Here is a 12,602-nt window from a genome sequence, read left to right as displayed (position 1 = left end):
ATGGCAAACTCGCCCAGTGTGTACTGCCTGATGCAGCTGTGTCTGTTGGACATGCCAAGAGTACTGCCACCCTGACTGGGCACGCTAGTGAAGCCCTGTCTACGGCTGAAGTAATACACCGTCACCTTTTCAAAGTGTACACGACGCGTCCTCATCCGCTTTTCGCGCTTCAGAATGGAGGATGCTACAACACAAGACATTAAAGTAAAAAAAAATACAGATAAAACATTTAAAAGTGATTTCATTTCAGAAATCATTGTCTCTGATGATTTGTGTATTACATTGCTGGGATACTAGAGCCTAGAAAAAAATCTGTCACATCTGGGATGGCATGAGGGTGAGTAAATAATGAGAGAATATCCATTTTCTGGCAAACATTTCCTTTAAAGTGTTTTTTAAATAGAAGCCTTTATTCTGTCACACATTATACATTTTGCATATATACAGTGAAATTCTTTTTTTCACATATCCCAGCTAAGTTGGGGTCAGAGTGCAGGGTCACTGCCATGATACAGCGCCCCTGGAGCAGATAGGGTCAAGGGCCTTGCTCAAGGGCCCAAAAGTGGCATCTTGGCAGTGTTGGGGCTTGAACCCCCAACCTTCTGGTCGGTAACCCAGAGCCTTAACCACTGAGCCACCACTGCCCCTTTTTCACATGCTGGTCAATCTTGCACCCAGCGCGTTGTTGTACACAAAACTAAAAAGTACAAAAAGTACTAAAGTAACACAAAGCAGACCTAGCGTGCATGTGTAGAGTGCATCTGAACGAGCTTGCGGTCGAAAGAGCATACTTTGAAAGGCTAGAGCACTCGAATGTGCACGTAACGGCACGCAGAAAAACAAAGTATACCCTAGGCATAACTGGCAATAATGGCTGCTGAAATGATGGTTCCTCTGACAACAAATCATACTTTTAAACCATTTCAGAGCAAATACAATAGCAAGATATTTATTTAATATCTTCAAAAGACTGCAAAATGTATTGAGAGTTTTTTTTAAGCTACTGTCTATCACTCCTTATCTCATTCTCCTATGTGCGCCCCTAGTGGCTCCTTAAAAGCCAGCATGCATGTGGCTCTCATTGTTTGGCTGTTTAAAGGGGGATGGTAAATATTCCCTGTATAAATATCACCAGTCCTGGCCTCCATAAGAGTGGAGTTTCCCCGATTCTCTCTCTGCCACTGCTGCCTTCATGTCTGACACAAACAGGACAAATAAGAACCATCTGCTGCCGCCGGTCCCCCGCCCAGTATCACCAGCACAACACACACACATAAAAGTGTGCACTATGCTTAACCTACTCTGACTCAAGCAGGAACTCCAGGGCAGAGTTAAAGCAGAGGGATTTCTACTGAAAAAGGAAAAATGTGAGCCAAAAATTTCTACAAGTGCAGTAGCTCAATGTAGAAAGAACGAATTTGGAGGAAAAGTTATTAAATCAAATAAGCCATGAGAGGCCATGCATTACAATGATTTAAGCACAGGTAAAAGGTGTTCCTAAAACTTCCTAAACCATGGTAAAATCACTATAATGCATGACATATTTTTCTTATTGCTTTAATAAACTGGAGGCCACCAGAATATGATAAAAGTCAATATTTAAGAATTGGTTCTATTTACAGTAAAAGGCTTTTTAACATTTGTACCAGAAGAAGTGCATTGGACTATCCTTTTTTTTTTATACATGCAATGACTAAAAACAAAGAGCAACTTTTGGGACTTTTTACAACCATAGAATGAGGTCCTTCCTGCAACCCTCCGAAATCTCTTCACTTTTGCAGTTGGTTATAATTACTAACATTGAGGCCACACCCACACTAATACATTTCCATGTGAAAACACATTCATTTATTTACGTTTACATCTCTAGACCGGAGTTTTACTACACCGGAAAATAAACATTTTGATAACGCTCTCCATTACCGCATACATTGGAAAATAATGATGTTAGGAAACTGAAAACAGAGTTTTCACTTGAAAAAAGATTATTTTGGTTGTGACCTAATGGTGCGTTCACGTCATGTTGGAATTGCCGTAATTATGAGATACAAAATTGTAAAAACTGTTCACGTCTTCATAGAACTTTGTAAGTCGTAAACTCATAAGTTGTAAACTCTGAGTTCTATAAAAGCTCTGACTTGACTGTTGTGAAGTCATGTAAAAAAAAAAAAAAAAATAGCAGTGGCTCAATAGTTAAAGGTGGTGAACACATATTTCTTTTTGATATTACATTTTAGTGTATGCATTGTTACCTGAAGCACTTGATTTGTTCTTAAACATTTTACAAGAAAATATACAAATTAGGGCTGTCAATTTGACGTGTTAATTCAGTGCGATTAATTATATAACAATAATGCATTAAAACAATTAACGCAATTAATCATGTGTTTGGACTGTAATAAGAAATATATTCCTACCATCAGAGCAATTCAAGCTTGAAGAACCACCTGTTTTCAGCAGGGGGCAGCAAGCGAAACTCCGGCTGTATAGTTAACGTGCTGCTGTACAGAGAACTAACCATATTCTCAGGCTTGCTTGCCACTAGAACGGCACAAGATAAGAACGCGCTCGCGTTCAAACACAGCAGGATGAAGCGCAATTCCAAATTCAGGGATCTCGAGAAGTGTTTTTCTAAGTTTCAAACTATGTTGAACTTGACACGGCGACCTAAAAATGGTGTTTAAAAACAAAGCAACACACGGAACAGTATTTCTACTGCCAGTAGTTTGCCCATGACTTAATGTTTTTTAAATGTAAATAATCATATTGCAGTTCAGATCGTAATCACAATATTTTTCAAAATAATCACAATTCGATTTTTCACACAATACAGTTTTCTCACATTGTTTAATCCTACATATTAAACATAACGATCTTTAAAATGTTTGATACATGTTTAAATAATTGTAAGTAGTTTAACCAAATATTCAAATATTTTAAAAAAGTTTGGTCTATAGATTGGTACATATTTGTGACATTTTGCACATTATCATCAACTAAAATATACAATTGTTTTCCAATGAAATTAAATGCAATTTTAGTCAGAGTACAATTGACTAAAATTAATGAATATGACATGAAGAAATGTTGACTACAATTAAAGGAAATTTTGACAAACATTATGTATAAAATAATAATAATAATAAAATGTATGAAAATTAACACTGGCTGCTTTTCTTTTTATTCATTCATTAATTCAAATGTTCCATCAATAATGATGCTGAATTGTGTCTAACACATGTCAACCCTGTTTTTCGGAATATTTTGGAATATTTACCAGTGCGCTGCAGTGTGTTTGATGATGAGGATGCTGCTGATGATGAATGGCTGAAGTGTGAGGCCGACGGGTTGACGCTGTCACTACTGTCTCCACTCTCAGTGCTCGATATCTCCTCTTCCTCAGACTCCCTCAGCGACGAACAGGGCGATGCTCCCTCCACCTCCTCAAACTTCCTCTTCAGGATTCCTGTCATGTCTGCTACAAGGCTGCACAACAGAGAGACAGAGAGATTGTGTTAAATAGAGTGTTAACAGAGAGCGTTTCGGAAGTAAAAACACATTCATTTTCTCTGCAGAGTAACTGTTTTTACTGTATGTGTAAATCTTTTAAGATAGACCTAGGTCTCAACTAATCGACTAGCCATCCAACAACCAACTAGTCAATTAGTGTGGTTGACTAGTTCATCTGGATATTTTCTTATATTTTTAGGGTTAGATTAAATACAATCTGACCGGATGTGATGCTTTCTATTCAAAACTATCAGTGCGAAGTGAGAAATATCAACAGTTTTTGTTCCACCAAAACAGCGCCAACCCGCATCTCAGAATAGCATTCTAAAATGATAAACTTCTCATCACAATTGTACAGAGCGGTTATCTGAGTTACCATAGACTTTGTCTGTTCGAACCATTCTGGCCATTCTCTGTTGACCTCTCTCATCAACAAGGCATTTCCATCCACAGAACTGCCACTCACATTATGTTTTTTGTTTTTGGCACCATTCTGAGTAAATTCTAGAGACTGTTGTGTGTGAAAATCCCAGAAGATCAGCAGTTACAAAAATACTCAAACCAGCCCATCTGGCTGGGGGGATATCTGACAGTCATAGGCAGATGTCGGAAAACAGTGAAAAGGCAGCTTTTCAGCAGAGGACATGTGTCTAGAGATGCATTTTTAACTTGACACGGCATCTAAAATTGCAGCGCTCCTGAATGAGTCACCAAAAAAAACGAGATGCAGTGCAATGGTCAAAGATGTCTGTCTAGCGCATGTTTTTCTTAAGGAAAACAATTGAAAAAAAAAGTGCCGATGGATGTAGATGTGTCATGGTCAAAAAAGTAGTCAAATTTTTTAAAGCATGTCTTTAGACCTCTACATTTCTTTTCCATTTGGTTGAGCTCTGTCTGTTTTTGATGCAAGAGCATGTCCTGTGTGAACAGCCCCTCAGATACATTTGAACTCAAAACCAACCAAATTATGATGCGTTCATGTCAGAATGATCATCTTTAAGAGTTAAGAACACACAAATGTCACCACAAAGTCGTAATAACGAGTGGGAAATTTGGGATTTTCTTCGAGACCCAACTGTCCAAGTTTTACTTGAGAATTTTGACTGTTCAGTTTAGTTTGTATGCATTTTTTTTCTACTGTTAATTTAGAAAACAATAAAACTTGCCAGGAAAAAGACTCATTTAGTTGATTTATGCAGCGACAAGCATTTGCAACAAAACTACATTTCCCATCATTATATGTGTAAAATAGATAATAATAATTAATTAAAATTGTATTTATTTATCACACATTTGCACATATACAGTGAATTCTTTTTTTTTTCCACATATCCCAGCTAAGCTGGGGTCAGAGTACAGGGTCAGCCATGATACAGCGCCACTGGAGCAGATAGGGTCAAGGGCCTTGCTCAAGGGCCCAACAGTGGCATCTTGGCAGTGCTGGGGCTTGAACCCCCGACCTTCTGATCAGTAACCCAGAGCCTTAACCGCTGAGCCACCACTGCCACTAAAGATCATGGGATTCAAACCCATGTCCCCGAAGAGACTGGAGCCTTAATCTAGCGCCTTGGACCACTCGGCCACGCTACCTAAGATAAAGCATTAATTACACACCTAATGTGTGACTTTGCTCTTCATTATGTTGCATTGGTGCTAAAAAAGCTTCCAGTCTTTGCTAGTAAGTGAAAAAGAGAGAAATATGAAATGGTAAAACGGGTCCGCTCTTTCAGAAAAAAAATCACTTATTTACATTTATTCATTTGGCAGACGCTTTTATCCAAAGCGACTTACAAAAGAGGAATACATTTTAAGCGAATCATCTTAAGGAGACAGTGGTACGAAAAGTGCTGTATTACAAAGTTTCACTAGCATCAGAATAGTAGTATTCAAACTCACTTGAACGCAGATCACATCTTATTCACGATTTCCGACCTCTTTAGTAGGAACTTCCCAAGAGGACTTGAACACACCATTATACAGGGCTACCTTAAGACCAATTAGTACAATGGTACAAAATGGTAGCCTACACAAAAATAAAAACCTAGTTGCATTCATACTGGTCTTACAGTGAACAGTAGGTTACCTTTTCTTGAGCTAAACTTGTGGTGCGTCTCAATCAGCCTCCTAGATCCCTATGTCGTGAATTAGTATATTGTGAACACAAATTCGGGCACTGGCAATGGTGTTCATCCACTGAACGTTGGGACACTTGTGACTCAATCACCAGCGACACAATAACGAGCTTGCGCATTCAAGCGCAGCTGTTATTAATGAGCACCATCGCTGTATAAATGTCACCATCATTAATTTTCGTTGAAGGTATTCAAACGTACAGTGTTCTAACAGATAAATGACATAAAGAAATAAAAATATAAATAACCTTTCAACTCTAATATTTAAAAGATTGTTTCCCTTTCATTAATTATTGATCAAAGACATTACAAACAACATCTCTATTAAAGAACAAACAAGGCTTTGACATCAGATATTTACACTTGAGCTCATCTTCTAACAATTTGAGATACTTCAGAAGACATGACAATGTTTCCAGTAAGGGAACATAGAGAGCTACGATGCTCCCTGGTTTTTACAGTGCATTGTCGGATTTTTTTAGGGAACGAACATTTCAAGAATGAATGAACATTACATTTCTATAGCGCTTTTCTGACACTACACTCAAAGCGCTTTACACAGTGAACAGGGGACTCTCCTCAACCACCACCAGTGTGCAGCATCCACCTGGATGATGCGACGGCAGCCATAGTGTGCCAGTACGCTCACCACACACTAGCTATTGGTGGAGAGGAAAGAGTAGAGTGATACAGCCAATTAATGGATGGGGATTATTAGGAAGCCATGACTGATAAGGGCCAATGGGGGGAATTTGGCCAGGACATTGGGGTTACACCCCTACTCTTTTTGAGAAGTGTTCTGGGATTTTTAATGACCACAGAGAGTCAGGACCTCGGTTTAACGTCTCATCAGAAGGACCGTACCTTTTTACAGTATAGTGTCCCCATCACTATACTGGGGCATTAGGACCTACACAGTTCACAGTGTGAGCACCCCCTGCTGGACTCTCTAATACCTCTTCCAGCAGCAACCTTAGTTTTCCCAGGAGGTCTCCCATCGAGGTACTGTCCAGGCTCAGCCCTGCTTAGCTTCAGTAGGCAACCAGTCTTGAGCTACAGTGCACTGCAACGATTTTGTGACTGAGACAGCCATAGAAATGGACAACTCACTGATCAGTGCCCTGACTACTGAACTAGGGAACTTTCTGAGACTCACCCTTGGTCTATGCTTACCGAAATTCGAAGCACTGCCCCCAGTGGCCGAAACGGGAAGTGTTTTTAAATGCAAGGGCACATGTGAGCTCCAGTTTCCGGGTGAAATGCCCACAGAGGGGCGCCAAAAGCGAATTGCAAAGCGAGTTGTTTTTAGTTGTAAAGGATGTAATACAGTGAGGAGAAATGCATATTTTATTAACTCTACCCTCTAACCCTAAACCTAACCATCAGAGAATTAAAACTATAATCATAGAGGGGAAATGGAACCTATGAATTTGCGCTCTTTAGTGTTTATGCAAAGGCGATTACTTCCTGTTTTCAACACGGGATGAGAACCCAAGTCTCCCATGCCATGGGAGAAGGTTAACACGCCTGAACCGATGCAAAATTTGTCTGATGGGAGATGGAGTCTGTCAGATGTAAGAAATATAAATAGCACTGCACCATGAGAATTTAAATTAAAGGGACAGTTCACCCAAAGATGTTTGATGGGTGATGAAATGATGACAGAATTTTTACTATCCTTTTTTATTCATTTCCCTTTATTATCATTCTTTTTCATGCAAACAAGCCTCTTATGCAAATTTGGCTTTTTATAAAATGCGCCTTATTCACAAAACTCAGCGCAATTTGCCTGACACAATTAACGTTGCGTTATTACCGCCTGTAGCAGGTGGTAAATTTAATTTCAAAGGAAGGTTTGTTTACATTTTGTCCTGAGCATGCCAGAAGGTATTCACTGAATGATAATCTTATTGTTATATTACTTTATTAGGGCTGTCGAAAATTCAGGGCTGTTAGATTCTAGAAATTTGAGAACTGACTCCGATTCCTGATTTTGGAGTTGATTCCAGCCTCATATTTTCGATTCTTTTTCGATTCAGAAAAAAAAATGGGAGGTAAAGTTAAATCTCATACTACTAAGCGTTCTTTGCACTATTTATAATAGCATGAATGACATTTAGTATTAATAGGTCCATTCTAAAATTAAATCAGGGCCTATATGCACATACTAAAGCACGATGCTTCAATTACATGAGATAAATTTGAGGGAAGTGAGTAGATGTGGCTGCATTTTGAAAAACTACCACAAATAATCTTAAAAGCACCATTTAACCTACATTGAAATTGTCTGTTTCCACTCATGAGTTCTTGTTTAGAAGGAGGTTTATATTAGAATGTACTAGTGATGGGTAGATCGGATCATTTTACTGACTTGAATCTTTGAGTCTCGTTCAGCAAAATGAACAAATCTTTATTCAAGTCATTTCGTTCATTTGAGCAGAATTAAATTAAAATGTTACATTTTCAATAGCTTAATCCCCCCAACACGTCTATTTATGCAAACTTTGATTATAGTCCCAATAAGGAAAAATTGATAATGCAGCCAAGGACAAATTATGAGAAACAGAAATGACTAGTTCACCTCTGGAATCTTCTTGTCCGAGTCGTTCGTTCTTTTGTCACGTGACAGCCGTATGTCCATAGCGTATACGGCTGTCACGTGACAAAAGAACAAACGACTCGGATCAGATGGCTCGAGAGGTGAACTAATCATTTCTGTGTCCTGTGTGAGCAATGCATAGCGTATACGGCTGTCACGTGACAAAAGAACGAACGACTTGGACCAAAAGAGTTGAGAGGTGAACTAATCATTTCTGTTTCCAGTACAGCGCCTATGCGGTTTTCACGATACGCTGTTTATGATGCAAAGAAACCAAAGCGAGATGCTCCAAAAGCGTCCATCTGACGCATGTGTACAATGACGTATTAAAGCTCTCAGTTTTAACAAATCTATCTCGGACAGATTGACTAATTGAATTGCAAAATGGACTGTTGTGGACTGAAGCGAGTGATAGGCTTATGTAAAATATGAAAATAAACAATATTTTACCTTCTAAAGCCACTTCTTGTATTGTCTTATCAATGCTTTACTGATGTGCCACAACAATGTACTGCGTTTTAATTATTATATTTATAATATACAGTATATAATATTTATAATTTTCTTTAAATAACTATTTATAATGAATCATTATATATTGAATTTTTGTTATCTGAGGGCCTTTCTCAGACAATGATTATAAATGCGATTAATTCAATTAATTAATCGGCATATCATGTAAATAATTTGATTAATATTATAAAAGGCATATCTCCAGACATCCCATGCAGTCAAATGAAGTTTCAGCATTTGAAAGGGCCAATTTACAGTGTTGGAGTGATGCTGTACAGTCACAGTAAAGTACGCCAGATCATTATCGACTGCTGCATCCTTCACGAACTAGCACTTGGAACCGGCCTGCAAGATGGGAAATTGCACCATGCAAATTCTGTTCAGCATTAATTTTGTAGGTGTGTTTGCGCTGTTACCTGATTTGCATGATTCCTGTAGTGAATCAGACAGTCCATGCAAATAAAAGCTGCTATCAGCTGTGGCAATTCATTTAGAGAATTCCCCCAAAAGAAGCCCAAGCAGAGGGTGTGTAGAACTGGAGCGAGACTTGCCTCGGCCACCGGGCTACATGGGTCTCAGCAGAGCACTATTGTTCATGTGTGTGTGAGCGCATGTGTGTTGCATGAACACAGCAGCTGGAGACACTCCAAACCACAGTACTGCTGCGGAATGCATCTGTCTCTCTTTTTCTCTCTCTCCTGAAAAGACAGAATACAGCTCTGTTCTCTACACACATTTCTACAGTAAACTATTGGAGTGACAGAATTCACAGAACACTGGCTCTTTACTACAAGGCTATGAGGTAGGTTTACCTCTTAAGGCAGCGTCCCAATAGCCAGCTCAAAACAACAACATTTTGGTAGGCAGTTTTCCCACACTAATGAATTTCTGTGACTTTTCCATGACCTTTCCAGTCGTTCATGATTACTGGAAAGGAATTTTTAGAAATCAAGAGAGAGATTGCTGGGCAGAATTACATTTGTATGTCAGATAACTGTTTTTAATTAATCAATTAAATACATCACTATTACTACTGCTCATACTTGGAGTTAGCGATTTGTACAAACCCCTAACCCCAAGTATTAAACTTCGGTGCATAACTCGTCCCGTACCATATTTATTATGAACGTGAATGATACCTCAATATAATGTGGTTTGTTCAGCCTGATTTCATGAACATTAAGTGACCGTGGTAACATTTTTGCAAAACGAAAATACGTGCATTATTACGCGTTTTGCTGCAGTTTCCCAGTGAAATGTCCAGCGGGGGGCGCCAAAAGTGAGTGAAATAGTGTCGAAATAAGACATGGTTTTTAAAGTTAATATTAGATGAAGGTTTTAATGAGTAAACGTACCTCCTTAATAGCCCAAAACTTTAACCTAAACCTAACAAATAGTGATCTAAAAAAACAAATGAGAGGTGAACAAACCAGACATCCTTACCCTAAACCAACACGTAAACCTAACCGATAGTGTCCAAAAACAAAATGCGACATGAAAAGCACATTTGAGTACAGCTACCGCGAAAGCTAATCACTTAGGAATGCGTGTGATAATGTAGGTGGGTCAGTATTAAAAGTGTTAAAATGTGACATTTTTCCAAACGATGCACTATAGTGCGGTGAAACGTAGAATTCGGCATTTAAAAGTCAGTTTGCAAAAATGTATTTATAGTAATGTTTCTATGAAACCGAGATATAGGGGAGACTGGGGCTAGTTGTCAGTCTTTTTACTCCAATGAATATATTTCTCAGGGTGGATTTACTTTCAATACTAAATTTTTGCATAGCTACATACAGTACCTTAAATTTGGGGCATGTTGTCACACTGTATGGGGTAAGTTCTCACAATGGAGCCTGTCATTAAACCATTTGAGAATGTTTCATGTGAACATTGGAGGGGACATGTTCCCCCGTTTTGGCCAACAAATATTGTAATTGATAAATTGTATACATTTATGACATTTAAAACATGTGACAACCTGCCCTGATAAAAATGTAAAAAAAAAAAAAAGTGAATTAATAATATAGTTGACTCTTAATGTATGCCAGCGTGGTTTGATTATGTTCACTTGTTTACCCAAGAGATATAACAAAATATGGTAAGGGTAAATAATGTACTTTGAAAGGTAGAATTCACAAAAATAATTCTAATTTAAGAGGGGTTTTAACAAGGTGTTTGAAACTAAAAAACACTGCTAGAGAAAACACACATTTATGCAATTAGACTTTTGACTACAAATCATATTATTTATTTTTTTATCCCCTTTTCTCAAAATTTGGAATGCCCAATTTCCACTACTGAGGACTAGTAGGTCCTCATGGTGGCGCGGTTACTCACTTCAATCCTGGTGGAGGAGGACAAGTCTCAGTTGCCTCCGCTTCTGAGACCGTCAATCCACGCATCTGATCACGTGGCTCACTGTGCATGACACCGCGGAGACTCACAGCATGTGGAGGCTCATGCTACTCTCCGCGAACCACTCACAACTTACCACGTGCCCCATTGAGAGCGAGAACCCCTAATCGTGACCACGAGGAGGTTACCCCATGTGACTCTACCCTCCCTAGCAACCGGGCCAATTTGGTTGCTTAGGAGGCCTGGCTGGACTCACTCGGCACACCCTGGATTCAAACTCGTGACTCCAGGGGTGGTAGTCAGCGTCAATACTCACTGAGCTACTAAGGCCCCACTAAATCATATCATTACTGACGTAAAGCCCTTGTGTGAACTTTCCCGTGTGACAAATAGCCTTGGTCTCCTCTATAATTTATATATTTATTTATTTAAAAGTCTTAAATGGACTTAGTCGCTAGTGAAGGGCTTCAGGGCTGTGAACATTCTTGTAGTGACATCAGCATATACAGCTCAAGAGTGATTAGTCACATGGTGTTTATGGCTCGCACACTTCTGTGGGGCATCCGTCACCCGAGCAACTGCCATTGAAATGAATGGGAACGCTAACAGATAGCTTTCTCCAGGTACTGTATATTAAAATTCCTTCCTCCAAAGTTTCAAGGACTGGAGGGAGAAACATGTTTCCTGAAAAGATTAATATTTGGTACCTTCAGGAAAGTTCTCTTGATCTAAGCCCCAGATCCATCTGAATCACGCCGTTTCCCGCAGCACTCTTGTGAGATACAGGAGGTGCTGAATAATTGAAAATGGCTCCTCTAGTTTTGGGGACGCAATGTAAGTCAATTTTCTCGTAATCATCATAATTAGTTCCCCTTGTTGAAAATCCATTCGCATTTTTCGTCCTCAGTGGATGCTGCGCTGCTCTGCGATACCCAAAGTGGTTGCCATGGAGATGCTAATACACTTGCACAAATAGTGAATTTCACATCTGAGAGTCATTTTGCTTTTTCATTTGTGGGGCATATACCGCACACACCCCTGAAATCTGAAAATCCATCTGTAATCACAGGGTATTCATTAAGGTCATTACTGTAAAAGAAAATAATTTGGAGAAATAATTTAGGTATGCACATACGCGGCAAAATGTCATGTTTTTCTTATTGCCCACATATCGATTGTACACTAATATATATATATATATATCTGTCTACACACACACATATACACACACTGGCAGCCAAAAGTTTGGAATAATGTACAGATTTTGCTCTTATGGAAAGAAATTGGTACTTTTATTCACCAAAGTGGCATTCAACTGATCACAATGTATAGTCAGGACATTAATAATGTGAAAAATGACTATTACAATTAAAAAATAAAATAAAACAAAATGTTCAGAACTTCTTAAACTACTTCGAAGAGTTCTCATAAAAAAAAAATCCTCCACGTGCAGCAATGACAGCTTTGTAGATCCTTGGCATCCTTTATAC

At 38.8% G+C, this 12,602-nt stretch overlaps 1 protein-coding gene across 2 annotated transcripts in view; it reads right to left on the bottom strand.

Annotated features, from left to right (window-relative positions):
- Nucleotides 1-12,602, bottom strand: part of LOC127448407 (cysteine/serine-rich nuclear protein 3-like) — a 77,155-nt gene that overhangs the window by 8,486 nt on the left and 56,067 nt on the right. For both annotated transcript variants that reach the window (XM_051710904.1, XM_051710903.1), the window contains 2 exons: nt 3,278-3,486; nt 1-184 (listed from right to left, as the gene is read on the bottom strand). The exon at nt 1-184 is cut by the window's left edge and continues 76 nt beyond it. In XM_051710904.1, coding sequence (XP_051566864.1) covers nt 1-184; nt 3,278-3,473 — 380 coding nt within the window. In that variant the 5' untranslated portion in view covers nt 3,474-3,486. The remainder of the gene's footprint in view (nt 185-3,277; nt 3,487-12,602) is intronic.

The sequence above is a fragment of the Myxocyprinus asiaticus genome, chromosome 11 (assembly GCF_019703515.2).
Source record: "Myxocyprinus asiaticus isolate MX2 ecotype Aquarium Trade chromosome 11, UBuf_Myxa_2, whole genome shotgun sequence".
Classification (NCBI taxonomy): domain Eukaryota; kingdom Metazoa; phylum Chordata; class Actinopteri; order Cypriniformes; family Catostomidae; genus Myxocyprinus; species Myxocyprinus asiaticus.
The sequence above is the reverse complement of the archived record's forward strand: the minus strand, read 5'-3'. Positions and strand labels throughout refer to the sequence as shown.